The 18,556-nt window shown below is 41.7% G+C and overlaps 2 protein-coding genes and 1 non-coding gene across 3 annotated transcripts in view; all 3 read left to right on the top strand.

Annotated features, from left to right (window-relative positions):
* LOC108011092 (extracellular serine/threonine protein CG31145) overlaps positions 1–11,007 on the top strand; it is a 74,150-nt gene extending 63,143 nt beyond the window's left edge. The window contains exons 10-16 of the mRNA XM_070995669.1: positions 778–856; positions 1,531–1,623; positions 4,231–4,474; positions 7,857–7,937; positions 8,158–8,270; positions 8,935–9,075; positions 9,750–11,007. Of these exons, the coding sequence (XP_070851770.1) occupies positions 778–856; positions 1,531–1,623; positions 4,231–4,474; positions 7,857–7,937; positions 8,158–8,270; positions 8,935–9,075; positions 9,750–9,948 (950 nt within the window). The 3' untranslated portion in view covers positions 9,949–11,007. The remainder of the gene's footprint in view (positions 1–777; positions 857–1,530; positions 1,624–4,230; positions 4,475–7,856; positions 7,938–8,157; positions 8,271–8,934; positions 9,076–9,749) is intronic.
* A 159-nt stretch (positions 11,008–11,166) lies between these two features.
* LOC108011094 (uncharacterized) lies at positions 11,167–14,531 on the top strand. The gene is made up of 6 exons (XM_036818734.3): positions 11,167–11,308; positions 11,688–11,901; positions 12,907–12,981; positions 13,048–13,456; positions 13,975–14,111; positions 14,169–14,531. Exons 2-6 carry the CDS (start codon positions 11,691–11,693, stop codon positions 14,486–14,488), a joined length of 1,152 nt encoding a protein of 383 aa, XP_036674629.3. The 5' UTR covers positions 11,167–11,308; positions 11,688–11,690; the 3' UTR covers positions 14,489–14,531.
* A 1,116-nt stretch (positions 14,532–15,647) lies between these two features.
* Positions 15,648–15,766, top strand: TRNAL-CAA (transfer RNA leucine (anticodon CAA)). Its single transcript has 2 exons — positions 15,648–15,685; positions 15,722–15,766. It is a non-coding gene; the product is annotated as a tRNA-Leu (tRNA).
* Positions 15,767–18,556: the final 2,790 nt, after the last annotated feature.

Genomic DNA, 18,556 nt, shown 5'->3' with positions numbered 1-18,556 from the left:
AGAGCTTGGCGGCTGGCATTATTGAGGTGCCGCTGCGAAACTATTTTCATAGCAAAGTTTTTCCAGCGCATTCATTAAACTCATAATTTATTAATAATAAACTTTTAACAGCGGCAGCTCGGAGCTGCGAAAAGAAAACTCATTTGCAGTTAAGGGAAAAACCAGGGGAGGGGACAGAGTGCAACAATGACACTGTGGCAGCATAATTGCTGCAACTTTGGCTTTGTGCTGCCTGGCATTTATCACGTATACGCCGCGTACACAGGCGCTTTCTGGTGCAGGCAAAACACGCAGGACTTTTGGTTTTAGAGCAACTTTTAAGACATAATTCATAATGCGAGAATAAAGGGGCCCGTTTTCATTTGTTTGTTTTAGAATAAATTCTCATAAAATGCGGTCCGAGTGCGGCAGGAGTTTTTGGTTTTATGCATGTAATTTCCCCTTATGGTCGGTCAGAAACATGGCTGCAGAGATCAAACTATTCGGTTCACTTCACACACACACAGAGTGGCAAACGGGCCAAGGCGGCTTTCATTTTGGGTTCCTTTGTGTGGTTGCGTATACGCAATATTTGTGTGCTTTTTGAACGCATTTTAATTGGTATTTAGTCGAGTGTAATTTGTTTATGCAGTCCGAAATGGTCTGCACATTTTTTGAAAAAGCCTACTGCAGACGCAGACGGTGATCGGTGAAGTGAGAATTGCATGAATTTCGGTTTTTGCTTCAATTAATTTGCGAGTGCTTGATTAATTTACATTCATTTCTCCTCGTTCGCAGTGCAAAAGGAAGGCGGCACCCAGCTGAAATTGATCATCGAGTACCCAAACGATATCAAGGCCTTAATGAAGCCGATGCGGTAAGTTTGGCCAACGGATGGATGGATGGATGGGCCAAGATTTCCCGGTCTGTCGCCGCTTAATGCATTTGTCCCTACGATTTTCCGCCCGCCTTCGGATTTTTTTTGCGTAATGAATGCAACTTTCGCCCACTTGTCGACAACACTTTTCGCGCAGCCGAGTAAATAAAATTGCGCTTTTTATTCGCTGACTTTCCTGCGGCCTGTCGATGAAAATTCCACGTCCATTGCCGTCGTTTTGCGGTGGCACTTGAAGCTGCTGGCAAATTTAAAACATTCATGCACTTTTTAATGAGATTTAAACGCGTTGGCTTGGTCAACGTGCTGGTTTTCCCATTCCCATTGCCATTTTCCATTCCTTTGGCCCCAGCAGCTGCCAAAGTGCAAAGTGTCCTTATAATGCCATTCATTTGCAATTTGAATGAAAGCGTTTTTTTTTTTGTTTTTAAATAAATATATGTGTATTTTTTTTTTAAATAGCACTCCCTTTCGTGTAAGTAATTAAGCTGGCACGTAGCACGAATGTAGCACCGATGCAGGTCCACCGTGGGAAAACTCAAAGTGGCCCCCACGCAAATGCATTAAGCCGGTGACAGAAGCCCGCAGCTTCTATTCATTTCATTATGCCGCATCCCCACACCTCTGATCCTGGACTCTCATTTGCATTTCCACAGGTTTCCGCGGGAGCAGCAAACGCTGCCCAACCATTTCTACTTCACGGACTACGAGCGCCACAACGCCGAGATTGCCGCCTTCCACCTGGACAGGTGAGTAGTAACTACTTTCCCAACTTCCGGCTTTCCCCGCCTCTGAATTTCCTTTACCTACCATCCAGCGGGGGCATTCGAGTGCATAAGAATTCCGTTGCGAAATCGTTCGATCGAATTAAATCTGCCCCGGCAACGTCATGTAAATGCCTGGCATACTCTTATTTATTTTTAATTTAATTTTCAATTATACGTAAATATTTATGGTGAGCGCTGAATGGATTGTGCTACCGCAACACAAAGGCAGGGAAATCAGGGAAATATTGTGCAAAATCAATTTGAAATATTCAATTAGGCAAACCAGACTGCACTCTGGAATGGCTGGACATAGCCTGATTTTAATTTGAAACAAGCAGGGAAGTCTTTTCTGGAATTCAATTATGGAATACCCTTGTTGCTATCTAATCAAGATAATGGTTAACGTTTTTATCATCACTATTAATAGTTTAACTGAGCTATTTGTAAGCATTGATAAGTTTAAAATGATCCTTCTTAGCTTCACGCTATTTTAAAACCGTAAGTTATTAAATGAAGTCTTATATTTTAAGAATCTATGCAGATCTCAAAATAGTTAAGCTCTAGCATTCAAATTTTTACCTCATATTCTTAGTGAAGTGTCGGTTTAAGTTAAGATCTTATTTTACCTTGAGTAACCTCCCCAATGATTTGTAAGAAAAGTCGAAACCTAGTTCTTTAGACATTTTTGTTTGGGAACATTTTCAGCTCAACCCTTTTATTTCCAAAAGTTCCTCATAAAAAGTCAAGTGCTTAGTTTTATTGAACTATATTTGAAAGGGTATAGATATTTATAATACTGATTACTCACATTGAGCATTCCTTTTTCCGATAATGGTTACACTTCCCGGTTGCAACGTTCAATTTATTTTCGCTACCACATTTCACATTTATGGCCCCTTGAAAGTTATTCGCTTTTTTAGTGCATGACAAAGCAATCAAATTAACCAATTTGTCCGCCATGTGAACCGGTCCCTTGGCCAACATTCGGCATTCAAATTTATAACACTTTGGATGGGATGCCTGACCCTCTGCGATTAGAATCCCAATAATCCTGACTCACACACACATATTGGGGTCAGACCGCAGTCAATTTATGTTCATTATTTATGATGGCCGGGGCAAATAAAATAAAAAATGTCCATACATACAGTCAGCCGTTCGAAGGGAGGCCAAGGTCAAATGGCGCCATTTAATGATGTTTAAGAATATATTTTTCAAAAGGCAAAACGCTCATGTAAATGATGTGGCCACATGACCCATGGCCAACTGCTATCTGCGCCCTTTCATGGCTAATTAACTCGACCAAGTGGCCTGACATGTCCAGCCGTAATTTAGACTGGAATTGTCTGCATAGTTGGCAAGCAGCTGCTGCTAGCCTTTGACAAAACTTTGATGGCCAGGTTAATTGCCGGGGGATTTTTGAATTTAGATAAGGCGTCATAACTTGTGTAATTGTTGTGGCTGCCAAACGCACGCACATGTCGCACATCCACATCCCATTCTGCCCCCACATCGAGTTGGCCAACTCTCCTGTCGATTTGCTGGCCAAAACTCCGGAGGACTGCCAGGGCAAACTTGGGCTGTCAGCCATCTAATGGAGTGGTCGGAGTGTGTGATGGAGTGGCTCTGGTTGGGTGATGGAAATTTACGGCATTTTCCCACTGACCTCAGGCTGCCAAGGACCCCCAGACAATGGAACATGCTTCATGTTGCCAAATAATTTCGATAATATTTTCTGGTCAGTCCACCGACGCCGCCATACATTCTCGACCATAAATCTCACGTGAACCCTTTCAAATCCGAGAAGAGATTAACCGTGACTCGCCAGAAAGATTGCTGAAATTTTCATTCATTGATTTGATTTGGTATCTATCTTTTACTTCGCCTTCGCCATTTGATTGATGAAAATAAAGCAAGAGAGAGACGAGTCGAGACGGCAGTCGGGATTGGGTTTCACTCAATTAGCTCAATTGTTGTTCGGTTGGGTTTCCTTAAATAAACATGGAATTATTTTCCTTATTGTATTATTCCTTATCGTCACCCTGACAACAGTCCACAAATATTTTTCTTATTTTTGATCACGCATTCCGCTTCGCACGCAGTCTTTTTCCATTGCCTTCCCGAACCATTAAGGAAAAGTTTATTTCGCGCAGGCTGTTATTTCGTAGGATGTTTCTGTTTATACGGGGTACCAGGTTGGGTACTTGAGGTATATTGTGTGCTGTATTTATTAGGAAGGTTTGCATTGTAAAAAATCTATTTATAACCAATTTCCCAATGTCGGGTTAAGGTTTTGGATTGTTATCTCTTAGGAAAGGTTAGCATAAGGTTACATTTTAATAGCATATGACCCACTAGTCTAGAGTTTTCCGCCAGATAACCACTAACATGATACTGAGAAACTGAATGTTTTTAAATATGCAAGTCAACCGAAAGTTAATTTTAACCTGACATTGAGAAAATGGTCATTTTATTTTCTTAGCTCTTTAACAGGAAATCATGTAGTCGGCTCCCTCTTCTATGAATTCTCCCCTCGATTTCTTTTTGGCATTTTGTTAACCGCTTTTCTGCACCTCTCTCCCTTTTCAGGATCCTGGGATTCCGGCGTGCCATGCCCGTGGCCGGCCGAACACTGAACATTACGACCGAAATTTATCAACTGGCCGAGGAGAATTTATTGAAGACGTTCTTTGTTTCGCCATCGCTGAATTTATGCTTCCATGGCAAGTGCTCGTACTATTGTGACACCTCGCATGCCATTTGCGGCAACCCGGACATGCTGGAGGGCTCCTTCGCCGCCTTTCTGCCCAACTTTGAGTCGGGCAATCGCAAGGTATGTATTCGAGAGGCATCTCCATCCCAGGTCCTGCAGACACTTCATCCAACATCCAGCATTTAAGAGCACGCATGGGTTTGGGAATGGGTGTGGGTATGGGTATTTGGGTATCTTGTCTGTGGGCCTGGCTAAGTGGTTTTTGATTAATGCACGGCCAGCTTCAACACTGCGCCAGATTACAATTTATGCTCCGCCCGCTTTCATTACCAATTTCGTGCGCCTGGCCGGGCCAAATAACAAATCACTTTATTTACTTAGTCTGTAGTCGGTAGTCTGTATTCTTTAGTCTGTAGTCCTTAGATTGTAAGCTGTGGGTGTGTGTGTGTGTGGTTCGCAACAGGTGAGATATGGTCAGTTCTTGGAAATACATGGGGCCCGAACAACTCACTTAGGGCTTAGAGGGAATTTTAAATGGCTCTAGCGATGGCTAGCCTGGCCCAAAAAGCGAAAAGAACTCACTTTTAATTTGCATAATTTCTGTTGTTCGTATGCCTTTTATCCTTTGTTTGTGCCACGGGCTCGTTTACCTTTCACCCTCCACTCCACTCCAATCTCATTCCCATTCCCATTGCCATTTCATTCATTCGCTTGTCCGTTGAATTAAGAGCAGAAATATTGTATCAGTTCTTCAGCGGCTGGTAAAGCGTAAAATGGAATATAAAATGCAGGAAACCCGGGGCTCAGTCGTTGGCGTTAATAAATTCTAGAGTCCACTCCATCAACCGAAAAAACACAGGATCTGGTTGGAGGGAAGGGGGGGGCGAAAAAATGATGAAAACACGAAAACAGGGGGTAAAAAAGGGACAGCGGCAACAGCTTTTAAATGCAAATTAACGAAAAATTAAAGCCCAGTCCTGTCCACTTCAGGACTTTAGGACTGTCTCAGTTGGCTAGCTGTGTGGCCATAAAAAGGGTTCAGCCCACTCATCCCTCAGAGGCATTTTATTTTTAGTCTATTTTATACATAGAAATATATATATTTTTTTTAGTATCCCTGCCCCGAAGCCTCAAAGGAATAATTCTCTTTATTTGCCCCCTTTCTTTTTTGCGGCTCGCTCTCCAAACAGTTTACAAGTAGAAAATGGTTAAGTGTATACTTGAGATTTGGCGTAAGGCAAAACTGTAAATTATGCACAAGAGATCATTTTTCTTTCTCCTTTTCCGCCCCAACCCCTTGCCTTTTTCCCCCCTTTTTCCGGGATAACCCCCCGTTTTTGCTGTTCAGGTTTTCCTTACTTTCCTTTTCCTTTTCCGGCCTGACTAAGTTTTGTTTTCCCCAGCGCTGTAAACAACGAGCAAATTTTTTGTAACTGAACAGAATTTTAATTAAGTTGCAAATTTGATTTGCACGCTTGTTAAATGCTTTGGGAATTCAGTTAAGGGGCTTCTATGGGCAACTAAATTGCAACGACTGAAATGAAAAGGGGAGAGTAATCATGATAACTAAACAATTGATTAGATTAAGCGGGGATAAAGTGGAATTTTATAATTTGTACTGGGACTTAAGTGAGGATTTTCAACTAAAATGGGTGTTTAATATATTTAAATCGTTGACATAGGTTATCAAGCTTGGAATATTTTATTTGGGTATAATTATTTATTTAAATTCCTTAACAAAATATAATGTTGCATACTTTAAGGCATCTAAAGAAATGTTTCTTGATCATAGCATAATTCAAACTTTAAATGTGCACGTGTTGCTTACTTTAAAGGTCATTCGATCTTAACATAAAAAGCATATAAGACATAATATCATTATAATTTCTTTAATTACTAGTTATTTATTACCTAAAAATTGTACTGTGCTATTTAAATTATTCTGGGAATACTGCATTTTGTTATTATCGCTGACTAAAGGGGTCATTTTCATGAAAGTCATTGCATCTTAAAGCTTCTTCATTGCGTTCCGCGAATTTATCAAGTCCATTTAACGCGCAGCTAACAAAAATTGCAAATTGCTTGCCTCACATTCTATCTTTTTTGCCCCGTTTTGCATTTCCCGCTGCTCTTATAAAATTTAATTTTGCTTGATTTATGCATATTTTTTTCGGCTAAGCTAAGGTGAACAGTGGGGCTAAAGAGCGCTATGAGAACCCCCGAGTTGCCCCCTCTGTCACCATGGCAGCGCTAACTTACCTGAGTTTTCTGCTTTATGTTTGCTTCTTTCACATTTTTTTTTCTCGTAGTAGTAGTTTGTTGCTTTTCCCCCAGTTTGCATTTTCCGCTTTCTGTTTGCCTTGCTTTGCTTTGCACCGCCTGCTGCATTCTTCGGACGGTTAACATCCCAACCCCACCCCCCCCCACCAGCCGGGAAAACCCCCTTTGGACCCACCGCCCCTGCTTCCGGTCATTACACACTCCGCCTCCGACGACGCCACGCCCACTCAGCACAAAACGCCCAACGCGCCGAGCTTTTATTATGCATTTTTGTGCGCTGTCCCCCCTTATTTTTAATTCTTTTATATATATAGTATTTCATATATATTTTTTTTGTGTTGCCGCTACCGCTACCGCTCCCGTTTGCCGTTCCCGTTCCTGTTCCTGTTTCTGATCCCGTTCTCGTTGTTCTTGTTGTTGTCGCTATTGTTGACCCCCTGACCCCGCAACCCAGGGACGGAAGGTAAGTTGCGGTGGCCTGGTCCGAAAAAAAAAAGTGGAAAGCGCCGGGGTTCGCGCAAAAGTTTTATTGCCCGCCTTGGAGAGCGCTGGGCAAATAATTTAATTTAAGCAAAATTAATTTGGCCTGCAGTTGGAAGAATTCGCAAGAAAGTCGGAAAGAGAGAGCAGCCATAAAGCAAAATTAATATTATTACACTGGGGAAAAAATAGAGTGAGGTGATGGAATCAAGAAAAAGGGATTTTGATGGAAGTGGTGATGTTTGGTGATGTTTAAATAATTTATGGGATTTAAGAGGAAGTTTTAAGAGTGTAAGAAGTATATGAAATGTATAAAAGGGCTATCCAAATGAAGAATACATATTTTTTTCCGGTTTAATATATAATACCATTTTTTTATCTAACTTAATTATATGATCTATCATGTTCTTGTTTACAAAACTAATACTATTAATGGAAATATTAATGTCATCTGTTAGGGTCATTAAATATTAGGACAATGATTATTGTATTCTTTTTTTACTGTCTGGCAAGTTGGTAGACATTTTCTTAAATGTACTTTAAACTATAATCTTTTTTTCCATCATTTCCTATCAAAGGGGGACTGTTTATTTAATATTATACATTTATTTAAGCCTTATTCCTGAGTGTAAATATACAGCCAAATGCCAGCCGCTAAGACAGGCAATTCTGTTAGCCGCTTGCTTTTAGCCTGCAAGAATGCGAATTGATTTCCGGTCCCCTCTGCTCTTTTTCCCAACAGCTGTGGCGGCATCCCTGGCGACGCTCCTACCACAAAAGGAAGAAGGCCCAATGGGAGACAGATGCCAATTATTGTGCCCTGGTATGTATCCTCCAAGGCTTCGCTCACCCTCGCCCTCTCCAGCTGCGGTTTCTTTTATTTAATTTGCATTTAAACTCGATTGAAATGCAAATGTTTTTATTGTGGTCGTAGCGGGGGAGGGGGGGGCCTGTAGCTGACTTAATTAAGACATCGCTGGCCGAGAGCTGCAGCTTAATTTTGCATTTGATTTTCCCTTTTTACCCATGCCACGCCCACTTAGGTCCGGGATATTCCGCCCTACGACGACGGCAGGCGGCTGTATGACCTCATGGACATGGCCGTCTTTGATTTTCTCACCGGCAACATGGATCGCCATCATTACGAGACATTCAAGTGAGTATTGGGTGGGCACTCTGTGGGTTTAAGCCGGATGTGGGTGGGGTGGGTGTCTATACATATGTCTGTGTATGCCGTGTATCTGGGTCCTTGGCATGGTAACTAATGCGATCGGTTTATTTCCGCACACATGGCTTTGTTGGCTTCCTGCCGCCGTATTCTCCGCATCCCACTCGGTCTGCCTTTGGCACGTTACGTATGCGCCCCGTGTGCGCCTAAGCGCCTGCATTTGCCAGGGATATGCCAGCACCTGAATGCCAAGCAGCCCAAGAGCCGCCGATGAGGCAGATGCAGCAGCTGGAAAGATATTTCCAAACCGCCTGCGAAAGGTTGCAAAACATCTCCGCCACTCCACATCATCGATGCCGGGTGTGGAGACCAAGACCAGGTGCCAGGTGACTTGGCTGGGCTGCTGCTAAATTGTTTGTTATGCAAAAGCGTTTGTTGGGCTTACGGCGATGTCATCGCTGGCACCCTGGCAAACACCTGCCCGATATAGTGGGTGTAGTACACTCCAGACTTTCCCTGGCCAGCCATCCACTTTTGCCAGGCAATTATGCCGCGCCAATCCCGCCAGCAAGGGGAAAGGGAATGGCAGGTCTTGGCCTGGCTGATTGCCGAATTCACTCTAATTTGGCCCGGCTTTTCGTTTGCATTCCAGAGTCTACGGCAATGAGACGTTCCCCCTGCATTTGGACCACGGCCGTGGCTTCGGGCGGCCCTTCCACGACGAGCTCTCCATTTTGGCGCCCGTTCTGCAGTGCTGCCTGATACGCAAGTCGACGCTTGTCAAGCTGCTAGAGTGAGTATATTGCCCTTATATATACATATAATTCCATCAGAATGACTTTGAATTGCCTTAAATAAAATGGAAAATGTAGGACCTCTTTAAGATCTTAAATGGTTCAAGACGGTGTTTAATAACAGTTGAATTTATTTCTACAAGTAAACGTAGATGAGTTTAGTTTAGATTTGCAACTGAGCTTGGCATCTGCAGATATTTCTTATTAGTAGCCCGTAATCATCTTTATTTGATTGGAATTAAATATAGTATTAAAGGGTTACACAGGAAGTCTAGTAACAGTGTAATTTAAGTCTATTAATAAATGTTATTTTGCATAGTTTTGAATTTAAACAGAGTTTTATATATTTGAATGCATATATTTCTATTTGTATCCTTTAATGAAAGTATCAGTAAGGCTGCGTTGAAATAAAGCAGATATTAATTTCTTTCATTTTAATTAAATATTTGGGAATGACTACATAATTACCTTGAATGATTAATTATAATAATCAAACATTGAAACAGGCATCAATTTCTCCATGTAAACATTTAATACATGAGGCATTTTAATTAATATTACTTGGGAGGGCAAATTCTTGATAAAAATATACATTTGACTCATTAAAAACAATAACTATAAACGACTGTTAATACCTAAAATTAAATGAAAATTCTTGTAAACTCTCCTGCAGGTTCCACAATGGGCCCAAGCCGCTGTCACAGCTGATGAGCGAGTCCCTGAGCCAGGATCCTGTGAGTCCGGTGCTCTGGCAGCCGCACCTGGAGGCCCTGGACCGGCGGACCGGCATTATCCTGCAAAGCATACGGGACTGCATAAAGCGAAATCCACCGGGCGAGGTGGACGGATCCGAGACGGACGTCTCCTCGTAGCGATGAGGAGACAGCCCGCCCCGGAGTGAACCCACAAATCATCCTAGAGCATTAGCTTAAACCCCCTAGCTGTTAGTCGCGTGTCCTGTGTGTTGAAACTGAAAAAAAAAACAAAATAATTAGCGTTAATGTTGGTGGCAATCGGTCTTTGAAAAAGATCAACGTCCTAAGTGAAGGAATCCCTGTCGCTCTGTCTGCACATACCAAAAAAATAAGGAGTAGGAGGCCAGGAGCCGAGGACGGAAATGAATTCACTCTAATGTTTATACTTTCACCTAGATTGTTTGTCGGGCAGCTGGAAAAGCATTGATTGGCAATGAAAATTGAGTACCTCCCACCCAATCGCACACCCTAATCTTACCGAGAGCACTATCGTACGCTTACAGTGGGTGCCAAAAGTAAACAAAGACACAGTGTGCAAACAACCTGAACGAGAAAGTAAAAACTAATGCAGAGCTCTGCGCCAGAAGGAAACTTGTTCAAAAGACTATAAAACATAAACAAGAAGAACTAAAACTGAGAGGAAAACTAAAAAAATATTGAAACTATTTTCTAAATATTTATTTATAATTTTTTCATACATTTTATGACTTTTATGTGCATACACTTTTCCCGTATGCAAATTAAACCCCCCACTCCCCCGCCCATTCTCAAGAAAAGTTGTTGCAAGTTTAGTTTGTAAGTTGACCTAACTTTATGATCGATATCAGGCGTAGCTTTATCCGATTCAAGGATCGTCTTATTAGTTAGTCCAATCAGTTCCAGCGAGAATCATGTACTTCATCATGTGGGAAACAAAACGAAAGAGAAAAAAAACTACTGTTAACAACTAATTATTACTATTATTGAGTACATAGCTAAGTTACATTTGTTTTTATTATTGTAACGTTTTTCAATTGTACCTTGAGTGGTTGAGATATAGAGAGCATTAATTGGCCAAGAGACAGGTGAATAGAGTGTGAAAACTAAGAAGAGACAACAAGAAAATTGTGTTAGAATTAGTAAAATTTTAGTGAAAATTTCAGATGTAATTAATAAAAAAGTACCAAAGAAATAAAAGTGTTTGGGGATTTATTTAAGGTCTTTACAGAACCGCAAAGTAAGTTATCGAATTGTCTTCATAATAGAACTCAGTGCTTAAAGAGAGTACTTCTGGCTCTCCCGATAATTCCGTCGATCGCTGCCCAATTGGGAACAGTATTATCAGCGCTCTCTGGTATTTCGCACTGCTGGAGGCCTCTCTACAAAGAATTATAATGCCGGCTGCCCAGCAGCTGTTGGGGTCAGTTTTCTGTGGGCTCTGAACCGAGCACGTTGCGTGATTTTTGTTGTCGTTGAGCTTTATCAATCAAGTGACCAAGTGAGTTCTGAGATGAATGGTTGTTTACTTATATTATTATTATTTTTTTTTTTTGAAAATTGAATTAATTCTATTGAAATGAAATTGAAAATAAGAGTTCAGCTGGGGAATCAAGTGTTAAAAATAATGTGCCGATTATGCAATCGCTGGGCGGACCGCATTCCAATGTCTGGTGTCTCCGAGTGATTGTTTATGTGGTGTAAGGTCCCAAGACGCCTATCGCCCATTGCCCATATCAATTATTAAGGCAGTGCAACTGACGTGTCTCAATGTAAATGAGTGCGCGATTTCCATTGGGGATTTGCTGGCCACAAAGAAGGAAAATCAACATGGCCCACCTTATGCAAATATACATATATCCGAGCTAATCAACTTGCAGGAAATGTCCACCCACTCCATTGTTGACCTGCGCTCGGACACCGTGAGCCAGCCCACGGAGAAGATGCGGGCCAGGATGGCCTCTGCCGTCGTTGGGGATGACGTATATGGCGAGGATCCCACCGTCAATGAACTGGAGGCGCGGACAGCGGCCATTTTCGGCAAGGAGGCGGGCCTCTTTGTGCCCAGCGGCACCATGGGAAATCTACTGGCAAGTGAGTGGTAACTGCTAGGGCTCGTAAATAAACCCAGGACTCATTTTCGGTCTCTCAGTTAGTGGATTTCCGTAGTGGGGAAACGCTTATGTTTATTAGTTTAAACCGAGGCCAGTCTCAGATTACACAAAAGCCAAGGTGGGGCCGAAACCTAAAAAAGGTGAAAGAAACAAGAAAGCAGGGCTCATATCATGCATCAGGTACATTATCGTAAAGGCTAAGGGCAGCCATAAACATAACATTAATTTTTATAGACTTTAATATTAGACGTGGACGTGTGCCATAGGGAAGCGAGGGACCTGAGAAACAGCAGGATAAAGGACGAAAGCCCAAGGAGCCACCGCCTCGGGCATCGCAATCTCGAGTAATTTATGCATTCGCTCAAATTAATATTTCTAATGGAATTTGAAGTTTGCATTTCATTCAGGAAAGAAACTGCACTCAGACTTACGATTGTGCTAATTTTTTTCATTAAATATGCAGCTATAAAAGGTGAAATTCATTGGACGACTTCTGCATCAAGATTTTTATTGTAATTAAATTAATTTAAAATAATTATTCATAAGTTATGATCTGATGAAATTGTAACCAAAAGAAAAGCAATAAACCCTTAAGTGATGCTTTGGCAATTGATATTGATATTCCATAATCTTAACTAGTTGAAGTGCACTTCAAAGATAATAAAAAAACAATTAAGTAGACCAGATGTTAAACTTTTATGGGACTTATGGAAATGTTTTAATGATTTTACCTTATCAAACCCACCGGAAACCTCTAGAAACATGTAGATTTTGATTTGCTTTATCAGCAGATCCATTTGAAGCATTTATGTGTTGACTAGAGTAAATACATTTGTATTTATTATTTAGGAAATATCATGTAGCAGATGGTGCTGGCTTTATAAGTTTAGGTGCAAATGGCTAGGATGAATTGTGGTTAAATCCTTGATTATCCTGCTCTCATGCCAGGTCAAGTCCTTAAAGTTTCCCTTGATATTCCCCCCAGTTATGGTTCACTGCCATCGTCGAGGAACTGAGGCCCTGGTCGGCGATTTATCTCACATCTTCCTGTACGAGCAAGGTGAGAACAGCAAGCAACCGCACTTCGAACCACCGACACCGCTGAGTCTTCATTAATCACGTTTAGGTGGCGCCTCGCATTTGGCCGGGGTCCAATTAGCCACGCTGAAGAACGAACAGGATGGCACCTTCAGCCTCCAGGAGCTGCGCCGCAGGATACGACACGACGACTGCCACGAGCCCATCACTTCGCTGGTGGTGGTGGAGCAGACCCACAACATCTGCGGGGGCAAGGTGGTGCCGCTGGCCTTCCTGGACGAGCTGACCACCCTGGTCCGCCAGCCGGGCGTGGGAACCGGTACCGCTCGCATCGCCCTCCACATGGACGGAGCTCGGGTCTTCAACGCCGCCGCCGCCTTGGGCGTGGGTGTGGAGCGCATCTGCCGCGATTTTGACTCGGTTTCCATCTGCCTCAGCAAGGGATTGTCGGCCCCCGTGGGATCCGTGTTGGTGGGCTCCAAGGCTTTCATTTCGGAGTAAGTTTGATTCCGCCCATAGCATTAGTATCTAAATCGCTGCTTGTCAGTGGTTCAAATTTGCTTTTCCGGTTCCGGAGTGGCAGTACACTTTGCATAATGGCGGAAATTGGTTGTTTGTACAAGTCCATTTTACACTTTTTTTATCAACTAACTAGTAGCTGATTTAAAAAAATAATAATAATATCTCTTATTCCTTCCTCAGTATTATTATCAATTCAAGGGTATTTCGTGTCTTGATTTCAATATTATTTTAACTCAGTTTACATCATTATAAATATTTTTAAAGTATATAAAGAAGTATCCCATTTCCTAACATATTTTTCAACATGCAAAATAATACATATCAAAGTGTTGATAGTGTAGTACATATCATATTTGATTGTGATTCTGGTTAAGCAATAGGTAAATTCAGTGATATAGTTCCCTTTTCTGCAAATATATTGGAACCATTTTTCGGTTCAATATAGAGTCATTTTAGAAATACTACAAATATGATATCTATTTTTCATGTTTAGAGCACATCGACTTCGCAAAGCTTTGGGAGGCGGTATGAGGCAGGTGGGCATCCTGGCAGCAGCTGGACTCGTAGCCTTGGAAGAAGTGGTGCCACTTCTAGGCAAAGACCATGAGCGGACCAAAAAGCTAGCCAAGGGTAAGTCCCAAACACTCCCAACTTTATTGTTTATACACAACACTTTTTTCTCCACAGTTATTTTCGAACTGAAAAGCCCCAATGTCACCGTGGATCTAGAGACTGTGCAGACCAACATTCTTCTGGTGGAGATTACTCAACCCAAACTGACCGCCAGTGAGTTCTCCACTCGTCTGGGCATCGTGGAGTCCGGAGAAGTGGAAGCTGGAGTCACGGATAAGAATGGAGCCGGAATTGTGGTGAAGGCCAGTGCCCGGGATTGGGCATTTGCCAGGGTGGTTCTCTACCACCAGGTGGATGACGAGCAGGTGGAGCTGGCCATCAGGAAGCTGAAGTACGTTATCGGGCAGTACGACCTGCGATGGCCCAGGGCCTAGACTATTGTAATTCTTTTGAATATTACCGAAAAGACAAACACAATTAGATTTCGCATTTTGTCGTTTAATTAAAGAGGGGTAGAGGGGAGCGTACGGAGAGCTCAAATTTGTATTATTGCCCCTTGAGTGGGTCCGAGCTGCGTTTACATTCACGCTTGACCGGGCACCGGGGGGCTCTATCGAAACTGATGGACATCCTGCCGGAGTCCACTCCCCCTATTAACCTCCTACTCCTCCTCCATCTCCTTCCTCTCCAGAACTTTCCCTTGTGTGTCTGCATGAGTGCCCGGCTGAATGAAATAATAAAATTATTTTTAAAATATTATTGTCAATCCGGCGATGTGCTCATCGATTTAAAAGCCTGCAGGATGCTCCTCCAACCTCCCGGCCATCGGACAGTTGTGATTTATAAGCAAACTTATCGCAGGCGAAGGCGGAATGCGCTCAAAATGATTGGATGTCGGGATGCTGGGCTGCTGCTGGGTTCCTGGGTTCCTTACAATGGATTAGAGAGCCGGTCTGAGTGAATGGCATCAATGCGAGGGGGTCGGGGTTCGGCATTGAAATGTTATATTTTATAAATTATGCTATGCCAAATGAAACGAAATTCAATTAGAGAAATTGCTGAAGCATTTGATAAATTGAAATTGAATGGACTCGGCCAAAGTTGCTCTTTGTCTGCCCTTGAGCCTGCCCTCAGATTTTGGACGGGATTAATGTGTAACGAAAAGTCATCTGCCCAAATGGCAAGTAATTATGGAAGGTTATAGATTCCCTGATCGACTTTGGGCTGCATTGGAACCCAACAATGAACTCGATTTGTGCCCGAAAGTATGCAATGCGCCCATTAAAGAGCCACTTTTCACTCTTCCCCACTAAAAAGCATACACACGCGAGCTTTTCAAAAGAGAGAGTGAGTGAGATGGTGAGAGAGAAGTGGGGGCAGTCTATAAATAGCTTCTAGACATGCGACTTTGGGTGTGAAAATGTGTGTTTGCGGTATTGCTTTTTAGCCCAACGCTCCATCATCATCATAATCATCATCATTGTAGCAGCAGAAGTTAATAACCCTCCCCGAGAATCGAACAACTCCCCGATTTCAACTGGGAATAGAGTGGCGAAGCTTTTCAACGGGTTTTTGCGCACTCGCTCGCAACGTGTCAGGATGGCCGAGCGGTCTAAGGCGCCAGACTCAAGATTCAGTCTTACCCTTCACAGAAGGGTGTGTGAGCGTTCTGGTCCTCTCTGAGGGCGTGGGTTCGAATCCCACTTCTGACAAAGTTTTTTTTTCTTTTTTTTTATTTAACACACATATAATATAGTGCACAGTAAAATATACAGATTACCTTTCCCAAGACATGAAACATAATGAGCATTTTTAAGATATACATATATTTCTTAACACATTTGTATGACCATGTAATATTATGTTCAATGGTTAGACTTGGTACATTTAAACCATTTTTATTTAAATTTCTGGAATATTATTTACTCTTGAACTAACTAAGCATGCATTCTTCTCTATTTTTTTACCCCCTAGAGCGAGGCAAATAATTTACATAACATTATTTATTAAAAAACTTGACATAGCAGACAAATCGTATTATTTGCAAAACACTTTCATAACCAAAATCAGATTTGTCAATGCAATTATATTTCCACAATTAAATATAATGATTGTCTACCGAACTTAAAATCTATACATTCGCTTTCAGCTTATTGCAAATGTAAAACTTTGTTCCACGAATTTCGCATAGTATTTAAACTATTTTTAGTATGTGCTCTCGACATAATTGCAAGCCCTTTCTGTTTTGTAAACATTTAATAGCATTTGAGGCCAATTAACGTAATTACATGGACCGGTAGACAGATGTGCAGCATGTAGTGCATTCAATTATGTGGCACACGCTCTTTTCCCAGCCGTTTAAACAAATGAATTGCTTCTAATGAAGTATTTAAGCGCACCTTTCTGGCCAACCGTGTGTGCGATTTAGTTAAAGTTGAAGTAATTTAATTATGCATTTACACGGTCGACATGTTCAATTAACTAAAGCCACGTTACGTCGGCGCTGGCATTAATTTCTGGGGATTTTCAATTCAAACTCGCCTCTTAATGGGCATTAGCATGTTTATTATCGCCCAAAACGAACGAACGGCACCGACTTTATTGGCCACGCCGCTTTATGGCACGTGCCGCGTCTGCCAGGATTGGATGGCGATGACGATGGCGATGGCGATGAGTTGGGCCAAATGGGTTTCATATGCGCGGATACATGATGAATAGCGCAGCTCCTTGGCCCAATAAAATATGATGGAAAAACGCCATTCCCTCATTATGCCAGCCGGGGATTGGCGTGTTACACTTTTCGCCGCCCGAAATGACAATCTGTCATGAAATAAAGTCGTAAACCCGTGGAGCCCAAGGAGCTGGCTGGGATTGTTCTGGGTTCCCGGGCTAAATTGAAATTTGCATGAAGTCCAGCCCCCCACAACAGAATGATTATTCAATTTCAATAAACGCCTTGAAATCCAACCCAGGGATCTCCAATGTTCGTAGTCACAGCGGAAGGCATAAATTAATGGATATAAATCGTTATAGTGACTGGTTTCTATAGTGGTTTTAACATTTCGATGTGAGTGTAATATTAAACTTAAAATATTTCATTTCTTGTTTATACTATGTTGTGTCACTTGTCCTTATGATATCCCTACTTTGAACTCTTTTCATCGAGTGTCCCGCTTGTTTGATGGTTTTTCGGGTGCTCTAATTTAATTAATTGCATGCGCCTAACTAAAGTCAAACAATTTCCGTATTTAATCAACGAGAAAGCAAACGAATGACTCAGAACCCGGCGTCAAAGGCGAAAGAAGAGTCGGCCATAAAGGATACTGGATGATAGATGTGGGTTGGTGGGTGGTTGTAAGTCATGCGAACTCATTTCGAAAATTAAGCAAATGTGCTTAAGTATAGGTGGGTGTGTGTGTGTATATGTAACCACCCAGTATGTGTGTTTGCTTTTCCCTATTTTTCCTCTTTTCCCGCTTATATTTAGGTATGTGGGTTTTTTGGAGGCGTGGCTGGGTGAGCATAACGTGATTGCTGCCAATTTCACAAAGCAGCAAATTGATGATGAGCTAATGCTTTGAAAATTATTGGGAAAAAAATATTTAATAGCTTTACGTCGGGCTCAAGCTGGGAAGAAAAAAAGTGAGTGGAGAAAGTGTGGTTAATAAGTAGGATGGAAATTTTCATTGAAGCACGGAGCTGTTATTACGATTTCTTGTTTGTAAAGGTGTGTGAGTCCTTAATACAACTTAATGTGCCCCATACGGAATCAATATCTAGAAGCTTTAAGCAAATCCAACACTTACTCTCTTGGTTCGAAAAAGTTAACCACCACATCATTTGGATTTCATGCTATTTGGAAATCCCTTAAAGCAACACCCATTGGGATACCCGTTGATAATGCTTATCGTAAGATTGCGCCAAGAGTGTTGTCGTATAAAAGCATTTATGACTAGCCAGATCAATCAAACAGAAACGATTTAACATGGTCAACGGTGTTGCTGTTTTGTTTCTGTGCGAACTTGGACTAATTAGTGCGGAACAATTAAAGGACGACCTTCAATTGGTTAATCACCATCACCACCAAGGCCACTCTGCCCCAGAATATTGACTATGAAAATTTCTACTTATTTTTCAATTCATATATAATTTTTATTAGATGCTCAACTTTTGGCCAGACTTTGGCATCAGCCTGGTTATATCACACGCCTTGTATCTCGTTGTTGAGGCGCAAATCGGTGGACTTGATGCCCTTTGGAGACCCACTGGAAATGGTAAGCCTCCAGCTGCCAATAAACCTATACTGACTTCAGTTGTGGAGCACAAGACCAATAAAAATGAATCCGAAAATAAATAAGCTGCCTGATCTGATTAGAATTTAATTATAGTTAATGATATTTACTTAACTAATCTGTAAATTGGACTGATTATAAATACATCAATATATATATTCCAAGGAAAATTATTTTATTTAAACACTTTTTCTTAAGAAAACAAATTTA

Source organism: Drosophila suzukii, chromosome 3 (assembly GCF_043229965.1).
Source record: "Drosophila suzukii chromosome 3, CBGP_Dsuzu_IsoJpt1.0, whole genome shotgun sequence".
Taxonomy (NCBI): Eukaryota; Metazoa; Arthropoda; class Insecta; order Diptera; family Drosophilidae; genus Drosophila; species Drosophila suzukii.
Note: the sequence above shows the minus strand (reverse complement) of the source record. Positions and strands in the feature narration are given on the sequence as shown.